This window comes from Pholcus phalangioides, unplaced genomic scaffold (assembly GCF_987345545.1).
Source record: "Pholcus phalangioides strain wild (caught in Gottingen) unplaced genomic scaffold, Ppha-v1.0 ptg000004l_1, whole genome shotgun sequence".
NCBI classification, from domain to species: domain Eukaryota; kingdom Metazoa; phylum Arthropoda; class Arachnida; order Araneae; family Pholcidae; genus Pholcus; species Pholcus phalangioides.
Genome location: NW_028301597.1, coordinates 45267253 through 45288438, shown reverse-complemented (window position 1 = coordinate 45288438; position 21186 = coordinate 45267253). Strand labels below are relative to the sequence as shown.

General features: G+C 38.7%; 2 protein-coding genes across 3 annotated transcripts in view; both read left to right on the top strand.

Moving 5' to 3' along the window:
• Positions 1-20672, top strand: part of LOC149087689 (uncharacterized) — a 31460-nt gene extending 10788 nt beyond the window's left edge. For both annotated transcript variants that reach the window (XM_089231863.1, XM_089231861.1), the window contains exon 2: positions 19324-20672. In XM_089231863.1, the coding sequence (XP_089087989.1) occupies positions 19370-20554 (1185 nt within the window). In that variant the 5' untranslated portion in view covers positions 19324-19369 and the 3' untranslated portion in view covers positions 20555-20672. The remainder of the gene's footprint in view (positions 1-19323) is intronic.
• LOC149087690 (uncharacterized) lies at positions 500-4960 on the top strand. The gene is made up of 2 exons (XM_089231954.1): positions 500-3734; positions 3963-4960. Exons 1-2 carry the CDS (start codon positions 500-502, stop codon positions 4958-4960), a joined length of 4233 nt encoding a protein of 1410 aa, XP_089088080.1.
• Positions 20673-21186: the final 514 nt, after the last annotated feature.

Here is a 21186-nt window from a genome sequence, read left to right as displayed (position 1 = left end):
TCCGGCCATCCGTGCCGTGGAGAGATTTGGCCATCCTTGCCATCGAAAGATTCGGCCACCCGTGCCGTCGAAAGATTTGGTCATCAGTGCCACTGAGAGATCCGGCCATCCGTGCCGTGGAGAGATTCGGCCATCTGTGCCGTCTGGATAAATCTCGGAACTTTGGAGGAATTGGGTCATCAGCTCCGTCAGGAGAACAATAAGTGCCTTGAAGTAGAGTAGTGTGTAAACAGCAGTTTCACCCAGTGACTTTTGCGACAGTGATAGTTATTGTTGGATCATCAGATCATCTCGTTAGGTTCTAAGTCTCTCCGAAGTCCGAAGGGGGTAAGTGCCATGATTAAGGCAAAAATTTTTCTTTTTTGAGGCACATTATTGTTTAAAATGTACCGCAGTTGATTTTATTTATTTGTGGTAGATTGTATATTGTGATTATTCTTGAAAAATAGCTGAATTACTTTTATTTTGAAATTAGTTTGTATAACTAATATTATCAGCTATGGCATTCCTTGCAAAAGCTAGAAAAGAAGATTTGAGGTTGTTAGCAGAAGAGTTGGGGGAGAATGTGAATGATAGAATGAGAATTTTGGATCTAAAAAGACTGATTATGAATTCAGCAGATTTTGAAGAAGAGTTTGTTAAGGGGCAATTTTTTAATATTGTCGAAGAGCGAGAGGCTAGGGAGGAATTAGCTAAGAGAAAACTTCAGGAAGAAATAGAAGAGAAACAGAAAAAAGAAGAATTCGCGAGAAAACAAATGGAGGAAGAGGCAGAAGAAAAAAGAAAAAGGGAAGAACGGGAGTTTGAATTAGAGAAACTACGCTTAGAAGCAGCAATAAAAAACGAGGGTCGAGGTTGTTTGGATTTCGATATAAGAAGCGGTGGGGGAAGTTATGAGCTGACAAAGCTTGTCCCCAAGTTCGATGAAAAGGAAATGGATATCGCGTTGTTTCTTGCTTTATTTGAAAGGCAAGCTAAAAGAGTGGGGGTAGAAAAAAAAAAGTGGGTATCAGCCATGTTGGCTCTTTTACCACCCGACGTGGTACAACTTATAGCAAAGGAATCAGAAGAAAATTTTGATAACTTTGAACACATCAAAATGGTTCTCCTAAACAGGTTCAAAATGACCCCAGAAAATTTTCGATTAAAATTTGTCAAACATCAGAGAAATTCAGCCAAGCCGTGGCGGGATTTCGTTTTTGAACTTTCTAAATATTTTGATGAGTGGGTGGAAGGTTTGCAAGTGACTGATTTTGAAGGGTTAAAAAAATTGATGGTCACAGATCAAATAAAAAGGCGCGTTCCACCGGAAATAAGAGAACATTATATTGATGAGTGGACGAAAATTATCACTCCCTATGAATTGGCCGAAAAATTGGATGCTTACGAGAATGTTAGAGAAGGGTCGAAAACCCCTCAGGACAAAAAGTATAGCAATAATAGATGGCAATATGCAGATAAAAAGTTCCCTAATAAATCTGCTCACTACGAGAAAAAAGATCTACAAAAACAAGAACATAGAGAATTTGAGAAACGTAGGTCCCTTAAATGCTATCAATGTGGTTCGCCATCGCATTTACGCCCAAACTGCCCAAAATTGAAGCGAACATCAGAGGGTACAGTTAATTATGTTAATGATGGGTCAAAAGATCTTTTAGACCCATATACAACCCTTGGTAGAGTAAATGGCATTCCTATGAAAATTTTGAGGGATTCGGGGGCCACAATAGATATAGTTTGTGAGAAGCTTATCACTCCTGATATGTTGACAGGTGAAAACATATGGCTTAAAACGCCGTTAGATCCTGATCCCAAGTGCCTACCCTTGGCACATGTTGAATTATGCGGTAGTTTTGGAAAAATATGTACCAAAGCAGCAGTCATTAGAAACGAATTGGATCAGGGGCGGTATCTCTTAGGAAACCGTACGGCGGAATTATTGGAAGGGTGTGAGAAGCCTTGTCTTTTGTCCCCAGAGGCGTTGAATGCCGTAGAAACAAGGGCTCAAACGAAAGCAAAGTTTAATAAGGGGATCATCCCAGAAGAGAAAAATGTTGAAGTTCTCGGGGAGAGTTGTTTAGGCGCGCAAGAAAATGAAGAGGCAGGTGATGATCGTCTGTTATCAGATATTATTGTTGACGAAAGTGATAATCTTCAATTGCCAGAAATCAGTGAAGGGGCTGCGGAATTGTCTTTGTTGAAGGTTAGTTCTAAGAAACTATCTAAAATGCAGCAGGACTGTCAATCCTTAAGGGAATTAATGGCATTAGCCCAAAAGCCTGTAAATCCTACTGCGAAGAAAACATATGTTTTTGAAAACAATCTGTTGTTTAAGATGCATGAGGACCACCTCGGAAACATAACAAAACTACTACTAGTACCGATAGAACTCAGAAATAGTGTTAAGGCACTTTGCCATGAAAGCACTTCGGCTCATGTAGGAGTTACGAAATCAAAAGATAAGCTTTTGAGATATTTCTTTTGGCCTGGGTGTTATAAAGATATGGAGGAATATGTGCGTACTTGTGACCAATGTCAAAGAGCGGGAAAACCTAACGAAAAGAAGAAGGCACCTCTCAAATTGGTTCCCATTATTCAGGAAGTATTTTCAAAAATTAACATAGACGCTTGTGGACCTCTTCCAGAGACTCCAACTGGGAAACGGTACATCATTACAGCCATGTGTCTATCTTCTAAATACCCAGAAGCTATACCGGTCGTTGATATTAAATCAGTGAGTGTGGTCAATGCACTACTCGAGATATTTAGCAGGACAGGTTTCCCGAAAGAAGTACAGTGTGATCAAGGGACGTCGTTTACGAGTGCTCTCACTTCGGAATTTTTTCAGAGATTTGGGGTTAAGGTGAGTCACAGCTCCGTGTATCACCCACAGTCCAACCCTGTGGAACGGTTTCACAGAACCATTAAACGTTTGTTGCGGTGTCTGTGTGAAGAATCTGGGCCCGATTGGGAAAAACACCTTCCGCTAGCATTGTTAGCGTTACGTACAGTTACACACGAAAGTACAGGGTTCACTCCTTCAGAACTAGTGCACGGGAAGAATCTAAGAACTCCAGAAACATTAGTGTATGAACAGTGGACACAGTCAGGGGATGAGGAAAGTCCTGTTACAGAATATGTTCTTAAACTCATAAATAGGATGAAAAGGTGTCAGGACTTGGCAGTTAGCAAAATGGAAGAATTACAGGTAACTAGGAAAAAATGGTATGATAAAAATTCTGTGAAAAGGGAATTTAAGCAAGGTGACGAAGTACTCATTTTTGCAATTTCTAAACCGAATAAGTTAGCAGTTCAGTGGACTGGTCCCGGTGTAATTCAAAATAGACTGTCCGAGACGAATTACATTGTTAAGCTTCCGGATAGAAAAGAACAAATATATCATGTAAATATGCTAAAACCGTATTACAAAAGACCCGAGAGCATTAATTTCTTGGATTGCGTAGGAAATGATGGGTACACGGACAATGATATAGATTTTCCCCATTTGGATACCAATCCAAATATTTTCAATTTTGAAGACATTGTCCAGAAAAGTAACTTGCTTGAACGTATAGATCCCCAAAGAATTGAACAATTGCATAAACTGTTGAATAAATATTCTGAGATGTTTTCTAACGAGCCAGGAATGACCCATCTGGTTGAACATGATATCACGTTGATAAATGATAAGCCCGTCAGAGCTAGGCCGTATAAGATTTCTCAACGACAGAATGGTATTTTAAAAACTGAAATTCAACGAATGTTAGATTTGAAAATAATTGAAGTAGGGGAATCAGATTATACCTCACCAATGATCTTAGTTGAAGCACCACATAAGGATCCCAGACCTTGTATTGATTATCGCCGGTTAAATGAGGTGATACGCACCGAATTTTTTCCATTGCCAAATATCGAAGAAAGGCTTGAATTAGTTTCATCAGCAAAATTTATTACCTTGTTAGATTTATCCAAAGGATACTGGCAGATTCCATTGAGTCCCACAGCTCAAAGATTTGCCGCTTTTGTTACCAGTTTCGGAACGTACAGGCCACTACGCATGCCATTTGGTCTGAAAAATGCTCCATATTTCTTTAGTAAACTTATGGCAGAATTACTAAGAGAATACGAAAATTTCGCTGTACCATACCTCGATGATATAGCTATATTTTCTGAGTCATGGGAGACACACCTGAAACATGTCGAATTAGTGTTAGAACGCTTGAAGGGAGCTAAATTAACACTAAAACCATCAAAATGTCGTTTCGCCCAAGATCATGTCAAATATTTGGGTCATATAGTTGGGCAGGGGTATAGGAAACCATGTGAAGCGAAAATAGAGGCCATTGAAAAGTTTCCTACTCCAGAAACCAAAACTGAAATCAGAGCTTTTTTAGGATTGGTAGGGTATTATAGTCATTACATTCCTATGTTTTCGGTATTGGCTGCACCGTTATCAGAAGCTTTAAAAGGGAAAGAAAAGAAAGGAGAAATCATCTGGACTCCTGAGTGTAATGCGAGTTTCACTTATTTGAAAAACAAGTTAATTAGTCAACCAGTGCTATATGCACCAGATTTCTCTAAGCAATTTATTGTGCAGACTGATGCGTCAAATATGGGAATGGGTGTAATTTTAGCTCAAGAGGATAGTGCAGGAGAAGAACATCCTATACTTTTTCTCAGCAAAAAGTTTTCTCAGGCAGAAAGAAACTACACTACTACTGAGAAGGAATGTCTGAGCATTGTTTTTGCTGTTAAACGTTTACACTATTATCTAGATGGTCAAAAATTCTTGATTGTCACTGATCATAATCCTCTCGTGTGGTTACAGAAGAATTGTAGCACAAACCAGCGTCTGATGCGTTGGGCATTGTCACTCCAACAATATGACTTTCAGATACAGCACAGACCTGGTCGCAAAAATAGGAATGCTGATGTGCTAAGTCGTAATATTCCCGAATGACTTGCAATTTGTTGAATGTTTCGAAAATTTTATGTATGAATGCTTTAATTTTTCTTGTTATTTTTTGTGTTATATTATTCCATTATAATTGCAGAGTTTAATGAAGAATTGTGTTTTTTTTGTGTGTTGTTCAAAAATTATTTTGAATTCGGTTATATATAAACCCAGAAAATTCTACGTATCATATTATTATTTTTTATTTTTAAAATTTACTTTTCTGTGATTTAATTGCAATGTATCGCGAACAATGTTTTTTTTTTAATTTTTTTTGTGCCTCAATTTGCCTGACATGGTACTTCAGTGGTAATATACCCCTATATAAGTGTTAATATAATTTTATTGCAATCTTCTTATAAGCTTATTTGTGGTTAATTTAGATTGTGAATTTCCATTGTGAAAATCCCAATGGAAATTTCTTTAAGGGGGGAGGAAGCTGTGATGTCCATGGAATCCTACCCCTTGAACTTATGTGGACTGCCCCGGCGGGTGCAGACAAAACATCTGCCGGTTGTAAACACCTGCTCCTGTAGAGTAGTACGCCGTCGTCTAACGAGAGAAGAACTTGGAGAGAGAGAGACGAACCGAGATAGTGAATGGATGTGCGACCAACGTGGTCGACACTAAAGTATTTTAACTAAAATGTAGAATGTACATATATTGTTATTTAAAATTAAAAATCATTTAATCAAGAATAACGATTTGTTATCTCATTGGCAAAAATGAGTTCACCACTACGCTACATCACTTACATCATCAACCACCCCCTTATACGAAATTATTTACATGCTTCACACTAAATCTCTTTCCAGACACAGATTTATGGCTTCGCCACGTGCTGGCTATTCGAATTGCTCTGCCCCCTATTCACGTTATAATTTAAAGTTCTTGACCACGAATTACTCAAATTTGCCGCCCCTCTGAACTTGCTACCCCGGCCCGCTTTACACCCTGTACATACGACATCAGGGCCGCAACTAGAGATGAGCAGGTGGGACTGGTGCCAGGGTCGTCTTAAGAGTATTATGGGGCCCCCGGGCCAAGTGGTTTTTAGGAGGCCCTACATGGTATATCCTTGAAAATTTCAATCGTATCTCATTTTTGGAAGGCCCCTCTTCTCTTGAGGCACCCGGGCCGTGCTCGGGTGGGCCCATGCGTTAAGACGGCACTGACTGATGCTCCGAACTCCGAGCCAGACAGGAGCGCAAATGTTAACCTTTCATCTCTCCTTCAATATTAAAAGGGGGCGCCAAAATGCGTGCTTGCCCCGGCTGACCACGCATGTCGTTGTGGCCCTGTACATCAGTATGTATGTTGCAAGGTTTAAGGTACATACAGGGCCGCAGCTGGATACTTTTTTAACTGGAGCTAGCAAGCTTTTGGCGTCCCCGTGTAAGGAAAGGTTAGGAGTGGTGTTAAAGGGGCAATTCGGCGCCCCCTCTAGTTCAGCACTCGATACAGTGGACCCGCTCTCCCTAGTTGCGGCTTTGTAAATCAAAAACTGCTTGAAAAGAACGGTAGGTGTGAAAATTGTCTTAGTGCACTCTTCGATATTACCCGCATACAACGTTTTGCCTAGATCAGCGGTTCTCAATCTTTTTTGACCCACGGAGCCCTTTCCAGTATATAATTTCTATGGTGGAGCCCCGTAGGCCTATTTTTTATTTATTCATAAAAGTTACTGATTTATTTTTATTCAAAAATATTAATAATTATTTTTTTCAAATTTACTGGTTCTTTTTTTAATTTCCTCGAGGGCCGCGGAGCCCTTGGGAGTTCACACGGAGCACCGGTTGAGAACCGCTGGACTAGATGGTTTTTTTTTCATTGCAAAAACAACAGATAGACAGCCACATTCATATACGATACAAAAATTAATACCAAAAAGACAGAATAATGAAAGCAAAACACACACACGCAATGCAGCTCTTAGGGACATATTTCATCCCCGGTTCATACTTAGGCTTTTAATAAATGTTTCAAAAGTTTGATATGGAGAATTTGCAAATATAAAAATATATTCCTTCAGATGTCTGATTATTTTTACTTCTAATTTTTTATGAATTTATTATAAATGGTTGGGCCCCGTGGTAATTTGTACTCTTTTGGATGAGGTAACTAATTGGTTTTTTGCTAACACGTTATAATCGGGATCCAATGCATTTCATTCAAGTGTTCTAAAATATACATCTCGGTTTTAGCGTAATCACGTTAGTTTATGAATGTCATTATAACCGAGTTTTAATGTGTGCTCATGTAGAGCAAAAAAATTTCACTAGTTAGAAATTTTTTTTTTCTTCATTGGTTTTTTTTATTGTTATCAGTGCAAAAGCGCCAAACAAAGAATTAGCTTCTGTCGAATAGAACACTTCACCAAACAGTTCTTCGAATTTGTCTTTTCCCCTCATTTTTATGGCAACCTGAGGAGAGCAATTCCTTTGTCCAGTGCATCCGAAATCCCGTCACCCTCCTTGTCAAACCACTTAATAGACAATGGAAGAGAGCAACCGCAGGTCCAGCCGAACCGTCATCAGGGAGCGCAAGCCTTTGCAATACATGATGGCAGCTTTCCGGTTACCCCAACCGTCCCAAAAAATGTGGATTTTCTCGGTTGAAAAAACCGCGCTCAGCGGTTGCAGTTGTATCTGTGCGTTGACAGAATAAAACTATAGATGATGCCTTCCCCCCCAACCTCAACCGCGTCCAACCGCGCCGTAGTCAGGGGCCCCAACCGGTTGGGGTAACCGGAAAGCTGCCATCATGTATTGCAAAGGCTTGAGCTCCCTGATGACGGTTCGGCTGGACCTGCGGTTGCTCTCTTCCATTGTCTATTAAGTGGCTTGACAAGGAGGGTGATGGGATTTCGATGCACTGGACAAAGGAATTGCTCCCTTTCTCAGGCTGCCATAAAAAAATGAGAGGAGAAGACAAATTCGAGGAACTGTATGGTGAAGTTCCATGCGACGGAAACTAATTCTTTGTTTGGCGCTTTTGCACTGATAACAATAAAAAAAACCAATGAAGAAAAAATTAAATTTTTCTAACTATTTTGCTAATACTAAATTTTTTTGCTTTCCTACATGAGCGTACATTGATACTCGGTTATAATGACATTCATAAACTAACGTGATTACGCTAAAATCGAGATGTATATTTTAGAACACTTGAATGAAATGCATTGGATCCCGATTATAACGTTTTAGCAAAAAGCCAATTAGTTACCTCTTCCAAACGAGTACAAATTACCACGGGGCCCAACCATTTATAATAAATTCATAAAAAATTAGAAGTAAAAATAATCAGACATCTGAAGGAATATATCTTTATATTTGCAAATTCTCCATATCAAACTTTTGAAACATTTATTAAAAGCCTAAGTATGAACCGGGGATGAAATATGTCCCTAAGAGCTGCATTGTGTGTGTGTGTTTTGCTTTCATTATTGTCTTTTTGTTATTTATTTTTGTATGGTATATGAATGTGGCTGTCTATCTGTTGTTTTTGCAATGATAAAAAAACCATCTAGTCCAGCGGTTCTCAACCGGTGCTCCGTGTGAACTCCCAAGGGCTCCGCGGCCCTCGAGGAAATTAAAAAAAGAACCAGTAAATTTGAAAAAAATAATTATTAATATTTTTGAATAAAAATAAATCAGTAACTTTTATGAATAAATAAAAAATAGGCCTACGGGGCTCCACCATAGAAATTATATACTGGAAAGGGCTCCGTGGGTCAAAAAAGATTGAGAACCGCTGATCTAGGCAAAACGTTGTATGCGGGTAATATCGAAGAGTGCACTAAGCCAATTTTCACACCTACCGTTCTTTTCAAGCAGTTTTTGATTTACAAAGCCGCAACTAGGGAGAGCGGGTCCACTGTATCGAGTGCTGAACTAGAGGGGGCGCCGAATTGCCCCTTTAACACCACTCCTAACCTTTCCTTACACGGGGACGCCAAAAGCTTGCTAGCTCCAGTTAAAAAAGTATCCAGCTGCGGCCCTGTGTGTACCTTAAACCCTGCAACATACATACTGATGTACACGGCCACAACGACATGCGTGGTCAGCCGGGGCAAGCACGCATTTTGGCGCCCCCTTTTAATATTGAAGGAGAGATGAAAGGTTAACATTTGCGCTGCTGTCTGGCTCGGAGTTCGGGGCATCAGTCAGTGCCGTCTTAACGCATGGGCCCACCCGAGCACGGCCCGGGTGCCTCAAGAGAAGAGGGGCCTCCCAAAAATGAGATCCGATTGAAATTTTAAAGGATTTACCATGTAGGGCCTCCTAAAAACCACTTGACCCGGGGGGCCCATAATACTCTTAAGACGACCCTTCATAATGTTGTATCATAATGTTTTTTAAAATTTGATTTTTTACAGTTTTTAAAACATTAAGTTTTCAGAAATTTTATTTCGATTCCTATCTGAACTTTTTTTTCCTGACCATCAAAAGAAATATATATTTTTTTAAATAGGTGAAAATAATTTTTTCCTTGATTTTTTGTTTGGTCATATGGGGTTTCCCAAAATTACAATTATTATGCTTAATTTCCATTAATTAGAAATTTAATTAATTGGAAATTCACTTTAATTACGAAGAAAAACGTGCTAAATTCATGGCCAATTTTTTTAAACTTCAAAAATATGTTATTTAAATAGTTTTTAATATATGTTATTTAAATTAATTATGATGATTCCAGTCATCATATATAAAAAAATTTGTGCGATTTGGTCACGAATCGTAAAAGCATCAAAAATGGGTCGACTTGTAGGTTGTCTTTCTTCAACTTTGAATTAATTTCAAACGGCAAATATTGTTACAGAAAATTAAATTTCATTACATGAATATTTTTATTAGTATATACAGTAAAACCCCTCCATTTTGTGAACACGGACAGGACAAAAAAATTAAATCCATGTAAAATGGGTGACCGTTAAAAAGAGGTTTGAAATTCATACTTTTATATATTATACAACTAAATTATTATTTGTCCGTAAAAGAGGGAGTATCCGTTAAGAGGGGGAGCACGAATTTGCATGATAGCTGGAGCCAACTTCAGCTTGGCGAAAATAATTTAGCCAATCCCGAGATGTCACGTGACATTAAAAAATAAAAAAACCCGGTTGCTAACAGCAGTGTGTGTTTCACGCGAAATTCCACGGTTGCTGATAAGATCAACCGCGCCAGCCGAACCGTAGTGTGCCGGCAGCCTTACGATGCGGGAATTATTTTTTCTTTCCCAAGAGGTGACAAAAAACTATATGCCGACATTATTATAGATACACTACACCAGAGGTTCTCAACCGGTGCTCCGTGTGCACTTCTCAGGGGCTCCGCGGCAACTCGAGGGTAATAAAATAAATCAGTAAATAAAATTTGATAAATAATTAAAAAGAAGAGGCCTAAAGTGCACCGCCACATAAATAATATACTAAAAGGGGCTCCTCTACTTAAACAGGGCTCCGCCATAAAAATTGTACACCAAAAAGTGCTCCAAGAGTCAGAAAAGTTTGAGAACCGCTGCACTACACTATTACAAATAGTTTTTTCTCTAAAATTTTTCGAATTTTTCCCTCTCATCACATGGAGCTAATCCATCTCCTATGTATGGGATGCACGGGTAACATGGTGTATGGCATTTTACTGGCGAACCGTTCATCTTACAGCAGGGCCGTCTTAAGAGCATCATGGGGCCCCGGGCCAAATGATTTTTTTGAGGCCCTACCAGTCAAATTTTCGAAAATCTCAACCAGATCCTATTGTTGTGAGGCCCGGGTAGGCCCATGCCTGTAAGACGGCACTGTCTTACAGGCATAGTTTCAATTAGAAAAAGTGCGCAGATAAAATATTCATGTTGTAAAGGGTTGTATAGTTATTAAAATACAAAAAAGTTAACTTTCTATACGGGCACCCCGTGCTCAAGAACCCAATTACAAAGTTGCTGTCCTGCCTCTCCTGATGCCAAAAAAAAATCCACGTTTTTAAGTGTAATATTCGCTGGGATATTCGAAAATGTGGGAAGTTGGGGAAAAGAAAAGCAACGCTGAATGCGAGTAAAACGGTTTGCCCGTATTCAGTGCTGTTTTCCCTCCACCTTTTCTCCGTTTTGGAAATTCAAATATCTCAATGAATATTGTACTTGGAAACGTGGAACTTTTAGACATAAGGGTTTTTGGTAAGGGGTTGTGCGTTTTGATATCCTCATCTAGTAATTTTCGTGGAACAATCAAATGAAGGCAAATTAACAGCATATTGACTTCAGTTTCTTACTTTTCTGATACCAGACACAACCAGAAACGGCTTTAAAAATATTTTTTAAAATTAAAATTGGCTCATTATAGTTCCTTTTTACAGGATAAGTGTCGGTAATGATGACTCTCGTCAATAAGAGCTGTAATGTGAATTGAGATACCTGGTATAATTTAAGAACTTTAGAATGACTCTAGACCAAAAAACGGTATGATCTCTTTAAAAGCGGGATAAATGGTCACGCTATCCCGCTTGGTAAACACAATTGTGTTTGTATTTTACAGGGTTCCCTATAGCAAGGGTCATTGGAGACCCTTAATAATAATGAGGCTATTTCGCAGAATTTTAGCAAATTTTTGAATATTTATCCAAAAAAAGTTTGGATAAATATGTTTGTAATATTATATGTTATGTAAAAAGTTTGGACTGTTGGTTGCAGTCCCTACTGCCGCCACAACAGTATCATAGCCCCAGGGCAAAATGAAAAAGAGGGCTTTGGCATCACCTCTGAATCAGGGCAGTACGCAGGCAGTATCGACCTTTTGCTTGGGGAAGGGTATAAAAATTGTTTTCCCGAGAAACTTTTGAGTTATCACCCTTCAAAAAGCATTTTAACTATCCGAAATTGGTTAAAATAGCACGAGATAAAAATTATTTTCTTCCGATATTCTAATTTTTTTTAATCGAAATATCGAACTTCTTTTTCAGTTTTTGGTTGGCTTAGGACGGGACACTGCCCCCTATTCCCCTCCCTCATTCGTATGGGTTTCTGCTCTTAATATGCATATTTATTGTCATAAATCATCGTGCCAGATCTTGTCGTGGAACCCCTATTCAACTGAGATCCTCGCACGGCCCCTACAAGGCGGTGAGGATGGCAGAGCTCCACTCCGGGGCTCACGATTATCCTCATATAATTTTTGTTTTCCACATTATAAGTTCATAATAGAGAGAGCCCGTTAAGTCTTACCTGGGAGCCCACAAAAAAATATCACCTTGGCAGGGATGGGCAGGATGGGCGGGACATGAGGCTTTGCACCCGGGCGGCAAATAAGCTCGAACCGCCCCTGGGGAGTCTTCCCTTTCGACAAGAAAAATGTTAATCCATGAAGTTAAATGGAGCTCAACGACCTTTCATGTTATATAAACACAGATTTTTAGTGTTCGCATATTTTGCTTGTAGTTCGTTTGTAGTTTACTTATTAATGCTAAATTAAATTCGAGCGCTTAGGAGAAAAAAGCAGTTAGGCAATATAAAAATATGCATTCGTAATTGATTAACGAGATTTGTTTTGATTAACGCGAGCAGTCAGTTAATTTCAATAAAAAGAAATCCGATTTTTTGATTGTTAAAACATCATAATTTTTTTCATTCCCTGTTCCCGTCGCCCCCAAATCAAGCCCACCTATATTCTATTCTAAACCCAAAAACTGCTGAAAGACCCGTGAACCATTCCGTCACCCATTTTGGGAAACACTGTTCTAAACAACACTGCTCACCAGCTTTGAAACCACTGTCAAAGCTGCTTCAAGTAAATTTTCAAGCAGCTCTGCCATAGATTGAGAAACGCTGATCTGGTGAACCCCAGATTCATTTTTCTTGGAACTCACCCTACTTTAAAAAAAAAAAAACTTTTATCTTCTTACGAATCTATTATCCACTTTGTGAAGGAAAATGCTTCAAGACTGTCTGTCAAGTGGCTAGGGCCCTGCCCATGTGTGGGACGAGAATCCCCGTGTTTAGTAAAACTATTCATTGTGTTCTTATCACTAATTCTTAGCCCACCAGGGTGTGAAGCCTGTTGGTGCCTCCACGCACTAATCCATAGAAATGGTTGAAATTAGATGTTTTGTCCCGTTTTTTTTTTCACACACAATGTTTTTTTTTTTACTTATTTTGTGAGAATCTTATCAGTGTGTGTGTGTATATACACACGTGTTCAACGAACGAAAAAGAGTATAGAACAGTGTGCAAGCATGTGAGTGACTAAAAGAGTGACTTTAAAGACATTTTTACTGGGGGAGGGGCTGTGTTATAGTAAAGGGAGGTGAATTCAAGGAAAGAATAGTCAAGAAAATTAGATTAAAATTGGAGAAGGGTGACAAAACTATAAATACGTCTCTGACCCCAGGGTTCCGCGGAACACCATTTGGGAACCCGTACTCTAAGGTAAAGCCCTGCCAGCCTTAAGAATTTTACCGCCCCTTAAAGAATTTCTTTAAGGGCGGGACATGAGGCTTTCACCGGACGAAAAAGTGTATATATCAGTGTTTCCCAAGCTTTCTTTTTGCCATGCCCCACCTTGTAAAATCCTTATGTGCCCCCATAAAGGCCACACGCACGGGGGGGGGGGATATGCGTGCCCGTAAAATTCACCAAAGTGTTGTCACCGCCAACGTGGTGACTTTTTTTTCGCTCCACGCATTCCCCCGTTTTTGTTGCGGTCAATACAAGATGGCTGACGAAGAACACATACGATCACGGCCGTCTTTAGAGTATCATGGGTTCCCCCCCCCCCCCCCGGGCAAAGTCATTTTTCTCAGGCAAATTCTTGAAAATTTCATCCAGATCTCCTTTTTTGTGAGGTCCGTCTTCTCTTGAGGCTCCGGGGCCGTTCCCGGGGGAGCCCATGCCTTGAGACGGCGCTGCATACAATTGTGCAAAAGATTCAATTTATTGCATGAAATAAATCCAATATCCGGCAATCAATCAAAATATGCGAGAAATGCGGAAAGCTACGAAGGAATAATACAGAAAAAATTGAATTAGCGAGATATGCGGTTAATGAAAGGGTTGCGAAAACTAGCAAACACTATCGGCTATCAAGGTTGCTAATTCTGCGCGAGAAATAAGTCGCCACGTTGGCGCTGACCACGCTTATGGAAAATTAACCGACAACAATTCATCAAATGGAAAATTCACCGCTGGGAAAATTCACCGACATCACAGTTCTACATGAGTGAAAGCAGCCTGTCACTCATTGGGTTGCTCCCTCTGTGTCACTCACTAGGTTGTCACTAGATATACTCAATCATCTGGTTGCCCACTCTGTCACTCACTTGCTCCCTGACTAAGTCGCTCGTTCTATCTCTAACTCGCCAGGTAGCGCATTCTATCACACACTCAATCACCGGGTCATGCGCTTACTCACTAGATCACTCATTCTAACACTGGCTCGCTCAACAATAGAAATCATAATGGTTATTCCAAATAACACAACAAATAAACGAGAATTATTCGCAACACAGGGGAGATATCATTTTCTCTACTGACTACGCGTGTGGTAATGGTGGTCCTGTAATTGGCCTAATCCTGAGGGTCTAGTATCATTTTATTTTGGACTTGAAATCAATTTAACATAAAGCAGTTATTATAAACTATAATCAAAACAATAGACGGATCAAGTACAACCGATTTTTCAGCTAGTATTTGGACCCTTACCTTTGTATTTAGTTATTTTTCTCTTCCAAAAATTATAAATGCTTTTTTTAGTGCCTATTTTAGGCATTTTTAGTGCCTTTTCGCCTGCCTATTTCGACCATTTTTAGTGCATAAACTTCCGGGCTTTAGTTATATAATATCTATGATAGGGTAGAAAGTGAACATATTTTGAACTCCGGCCTATCCGGCTCTTTTGTTATCCGGCCTGCCCTTCCGCCAAATTAGGCCAAATAGTCCAGAGTCTATATATATACTGTTAGAGATGTAAAATTCTCGAAAATAATCTTTCGGAGAATCTTCGAGAATACTCTCTGTGTGGCAGGACTTCTATTATAAATAACTTGGGAAAGTTCTTGATGAGAGAGAATATTCTCCTGTTATTTATAATATAGTTACATATAATATCCTTGAGAATTCTCTGGAAGGACTACTTTCATTAATTACTGGGAATATTCTTGTAGAAAGTAATAAGGATTATTCTGAAGTTATTAATAATAGTCCTTCCATAGAGTTACCGAAATTTTCTAGAGAGTATTATCAAGAATATATCTGTGGTGTTTGGTCATAACATGATGTCTCCGAAAAATGGTTTTTGATCTGAAAGTAAGGGCCGTTCAAGTATTACGTCGTCATCGATGGGAGGGGGTTTCCGATTTGCTGACTTTTGATGACAAGGGGGGGGGGGTTGGATGATGCTGACGTCATCAACCACCCTTTATGAAAATATGAAATATTTTTAATGGCATCTTACTCGGTACGCCAAAAACGAGAAAACCTTTCGATAGTTTGTGGGCACTTGAAGTAACACCCCCCCCCCCCCCACTGATAAGTGCCCTACAGCCACTTTACTGATCTCTAAATGTTTCGCGGATCCAAGTGCTCTGGAAATGAGCCACGCATCACTTAAATAATCAGAGAATGTGCCGCGGGTAACTTGAGTGATATAAAACCACACTGGGGCCACTCAAGTGCTCTAAAATAATGTCACATGTCACTCAAGGGATCCCTAAATCAGGGGTGGGAACTCTGCGCCAATTGCGCCGCACTGCGCCAAAACTAATATCTTGCGCCATCCTGCTCCAAAAGCGTATTTTCGCATTTTTCTGCTCCAAATAGCGAATTTTGCTTCAGTATGCCCGGAATTTCGGAAAGGACGCCTAAAAATTTTTGTTCCTGCTAGCCACGAAACGTTTCTTTACGAGAAGAGCGTGTTTTATTCCACTATACTTAAACTATCGGCCCCTGATCGGGCTTTCCATCGCGAAACCCCGATATTGTCCGTGATCGTGGAACTGAAGATGGTTTGCAATGCCTTTCAGCTTTAAAGTGCAAATTTGAGTGTTTCCGTTTAAAAAAAAAAGTCGTCACTGGAAGCAGCAGAAATTACTGTAGTCGATTGTCATTGTGTTAAATCCCGATGTTTCGTGAAAAAAAATTTCATTCCGGGAGTAAAAAGCGCATGTTCGCCGAATTACGAATGTTAGTTTAGAAACTTAAACTAAAACGTTAGCCGGATAACGAGCATTAAATCATCAATCTCGCCAAATAGCGAGCGTTAGATCGCCAATCTCGCCAGATAATGAGTGCTGAATCACCAAACATCGAGTTGATTCTTCCGAAATTCTCTCCCATTTTGCAACAATTTCTTTCCAAGTATAAAAAAATTAAAAACTTATAAATTTTTTTTAGCTCATTTGAAGTGCTGCTGTTCAAGGCAGCAAATAGTGCCCACAGTAAGCAAAAATCATCTTAAATAGACGGGTGCAAAAAATTTTATGACAGCCGCTCTTTCAAACAAGGTGTCAAAAGCCTAAAACACCAAAAACAAAAATCAAGCTGACGAAAAAATGTTTGATATCAAAAGACAGTGCAGTTTTATTTTGAAAAGGGTTGAGGGTTAACGAAAATATTCTTGTTAATTTCACTGCTCCGAATCCCATGTTTTGCTGCTCCAAAATTGCTCCAAATCCTGAATTTTGCTGCTCCAAAGCTGCTCCGAAATGGACTTAGTCACTTCCCACCCCTGCTAAATGTGTCACGGATTGCTTAAGTGTTCTGGAACTGTGTCCCGGGTCATTTAAGTGATATGAAAATGTGCAACGGGCCGCTTAAATGCTCTGGAATTGTACCACGGATAATTAAGCGATCTGTAAATGTGCCGCTTAGTTCATTTTCACAAAATTAGGTTTGAGGAGGGCAGGCCACGTCAGATGACCCCCTGGGCCATATTTGGTCCGCGGGCCAAGGGCGTTTATACGATTTATCATTATATGGCTTAGGTCGCAATGAATTTATTAAAGATAAATTTTGAGTTCATAGCCTTCAAATAACATTGAAATTAACAGAAATTGACTATAATAACATATAAAGGTATTTTCAATTTTTGAACACGATCAAATTTTTTGATCGTGGGAGGGAAGGCACGAGCCCCCCCCCCCCACCGTGTGTCTCTGATCCCAACAATATGCGTTAGGGTTAGGATTCAGGCGGGCAGAGCTGATGACGAAATTTTGCTGACAAGAAGGGGAGCGGGTCAGAATTCTGCTGACAAGGGGGGGTAGGGGATCAAAAATAGCTAAAAATTTGCTTAACGTAATACTTGAACGGCCCTTAAGTCTTGCTAATTACAAGTGAGATAAATGCACAAATGCATGCGCATGGCTAAACAACATGCTGATGCATGATATTTTCATTTGTATTTTTGTGTGTACGCTTTATTTTCGATTTTTAAGTGACAATGAGAAAATGCTTATAACTCAAAACTGTGATTTTGGAGTTATCATGTTCTGACCAAACGCCACAGATATGTAAATAACATGTAGGCCCATTATAACAAATAATCTCAATAAACAACTTGAGAATATAACTATTATTTTCGATAAGAATATTCTCTAGTAATTTATAATAGTAGTCCTTTGAGAGAATATATTCTCTGTCCCCCATCTCTCTTCCCGTCAAGAAGATGGGAATATTGAAGTTTATAGACACCACAATATTAAAGTTTGAAAGCAAGAAAATGAAACCAACATGGCTGAATTTCGCAACTTGCAAAGAAACGTGAGGGTTACAGTATTTAAGTGTATTTGTACATTGAAGAAAGCAACAGTTCTGTATCTTCTCAGAATGAAGGTCATTATATAAGAATAGTTTCCTTTATCAATTAATTTTGATTTAATTTCTTTTGTTGTGAACTTATTTTTCTGAAAATTTATCTTATTTTAAAATAATTTTTTAAGGTTTTAATCTGAAGGTTTTTTTTCTAAAATCTCCATAACCAAACTTTTAAAACCTCCCATCATGACCTGGAGAATTCTCAAACTAAAAGTTGTCATTGGTGATTATACCAAATATTGTTTTGTTGTAAATGTTTCAGGTAATGAAAACTGATTTATATTTCACAATATAAACAAAATTAGTAAAAAAATTTAAATTATTTAAAAGAAAAATGAATATTCTCGATTATTCTCCAATTTTTACATCCAGGAGAATATTCTCCCTCACCCCACATCTCTATATACTGTATTATTTCCTATTTATATTTAAATATTTGTTGAAACATTCTGTTTTCACATAAAAATATTCATTATTACAAGTAATATATTTTGTATGTATCGTGTATTTTCGACCTTTCTCAACTTTCTCCCACTTCAACATGTCAACTTCTTTTTTCCTTGTTGCACAAGTGATCCATCCCCACACTATTTCTTTTTGAAATCCCAAGCTGCGGTGTCCGGCCCTTATGTGCCACTGGGTGCACGTGCAATTATTTCTCAATTGGCGTTGGATTATTCAGCTATCAATTTTTAGTCAAATTGCTTGTAAGTTACATCCACTTGATATCTGTCTCAGCCAGGGAAGAACGGCGCGAAAGATTTGATACTTGCGATCATAGGGCAGAGGAGAGCTACTACTATAAAAATTAATATATTAAATCTTCGCTAACTTTTTTCGTGACACAAAACCCTGCTTCATTTGAGGTAACGGAAGTAAGTTTCTTTGCCTCAGTCCAATGAATGTTCGCGTTTCTATCTATCTACCTGACAATATTAAGTTCTGGTGAGTTTTAGCTAATACCCGATATGATGGGTTTCTATCAACCCCTTTCCGATCACGGACGAAATATTGCTTTCAAACAATATTGAAATAATGTCAAACAATATTGAAATAATGTCAAACAATATTGAAATAATGTCAAACAATATTGAAATAATGTCAAACAATATTGAAATAATGTCAAACAATATTGAAATAATGTCAAACAATATTGAAATAATGTCAAACAATATTGAAATAATGTCAAACAAGTTTTCTCTGTTTCTTCAATTTCTCTTTACCATCACAAACTTTCATAGTAACCCCTATCAACTGAAGTTGATTTTTCTTAACCTCCTTATTTTCTATAATCCTGTTGATGATTTTTTTCCACACATATACAATATATCTTTACTATATACATGTGCAAGTGAAAGAGAACACGTAGGGTGTAAGAGACGGAAAAAAAACACTCTTTTTTATTTACTTCAAATTTTATACTTTTTCTTCCCACTTTCTTCTTCTAACGTGCGTTTAGTTTTTGACGAGGTTACCAGATTTATGTAGGATTCGTCAAATAGAGATAAGCCAAATGTTGCCAAAAGCTTGTACGTGAAAAGGTTAATTTTATTTTTTTTTTCTCACAGGTTATTAGGATTCCGGATTTCAAGTGAAGGCTCCCCAATCAAGGCTATGAAGTCAATCACTGACTTGCCAGCTGAAATCCTAATCTCCATCTTCTCTTTCTACATCGAATCCGAAGGTCATCGAAAATTCTTGAAGAACATTCCACCAGTTTGCAAAAGATGGAACGATCTTCATTGGACTCCTCTGCTATGGGCAGATCTCAGCCTTGGAGATGAATACTGGTCTTATACAGAATTATGCAAGTTTGGCGAAAAAGGGTACCTCTCGTTTGTCCGAGAACTGGATTTTCGGTTTTCTCCATGTTATTGCGAAGAAATTGATTTAGTTAAATTAGTTCGTTACTGCCACAATCTGACGGAAGTGAAATTGGGAGACGGCGTGATGCCAAAAGTTTTGTTTGATATTTTGGCGGAGCAGTGCCCAAATATCGAAAGCTTTGATTTGCATCATCCGCATAATTCACTAATGCCTGAAGATTTGTCCGATTCGTTTCTGAAAGTCTGCGGAAAAAACTTGAAGCAATTGTATATAAATATTATCGATGATTCACCTAACCGCAACTTTGTGTCGACTATCGCCAATTCTTGTCCCTCACTCGAAGAATTAATACTTCATTTTAATGCTCAAGAGATAGTTCGACTTGATGAACTCGCCGTAGGATGCCCGAAACTAAGGAAATTGGAAATTAGTGGCGCTAACTTGGTTTCATCTGTAATAGAAAATGACTACGGGTTTGAAAATATGGTGTCATTCCACGCTTCTTACGATGATTTCGGTGGAATGGACGTATATTCGATACTGAAGCGCTCGAAGGACCTAGAGATATTGCGTATAGAAGATTGCCGAAACATGACGTTAAAGAACATACCTCATATTCCATCAAACAAGGTAAAATTTCTTCAATTTATTTACAAAGAAGAAAGATGGAATGGATGCATGGAGTTCCTGGGAGAAGCCGTTACCAAGTGGAAAACCACGCTGAAACATCTAATTCTTGGCGGAAAGTGGCGTGTCTTAACCGAAGCTCTTCTAACTTATTTGCATGAGAATCCAAACCCAAAGCTCGAAACTTTGGATTTTGCGTGGTCTGAATATGTGAACAGAAACATTTTGTTAGAATTTATGCAAGCTGCTGAAAATCTCGAATACGTCCACGCCTTTTGTCCTGAACGTATTCTTCTTGGGAATCGTGAGGATGTAGAAATGTATTTGGATAGAATGACGGATTGATTCAGACAGGACTTGATCACGTGGTGTTTGACGACATCATCATCACCCACAGTTTCAATGTAGTCTCGGAGAGAGAAGTTACAAGAAAAAATAAATTTTCTCTCATTTTTGCAATCGATTTAACTCTCAACACATTATTATGTTGTCTTAGCAATTAAATTTGCACCGTGCTGTCTGGAACAGTACCTGTGATTGTAGTTTTATTTCGTACCAGCTGTAGCAATCGAAGCTACACGATTTGTTTTTCCATGTAATGGAATTAAAGAAGTGTCAAACCATTGCAAAGACAAAAATGCCTGGAACGCATTGTTTGGGAGCCACGGTACCAAGTGAAACAATACAAGTCATTGTTGGGGTCCAAGAACCATTGTTGCCCATTTCGGACATTTGCCCAGCTGTGACAAACTTTTTTAGTATCATATTTTTCAAGTCGGATCCTGTTTGTTATATATACAAAATTTGGCGGCGATCGGTTACAAATTATAGTTTTTTTATAAAACACACATACAGACAGAAAATCAATTTTATGTCAGGTTTAATAGATAAAAAGACACATGACATTTTACTGGCGAATCGTTTGTCCTAGAGCAGTGTTTCTCATCCACCCGGCCCTGACATCAGTCTAACCGAGT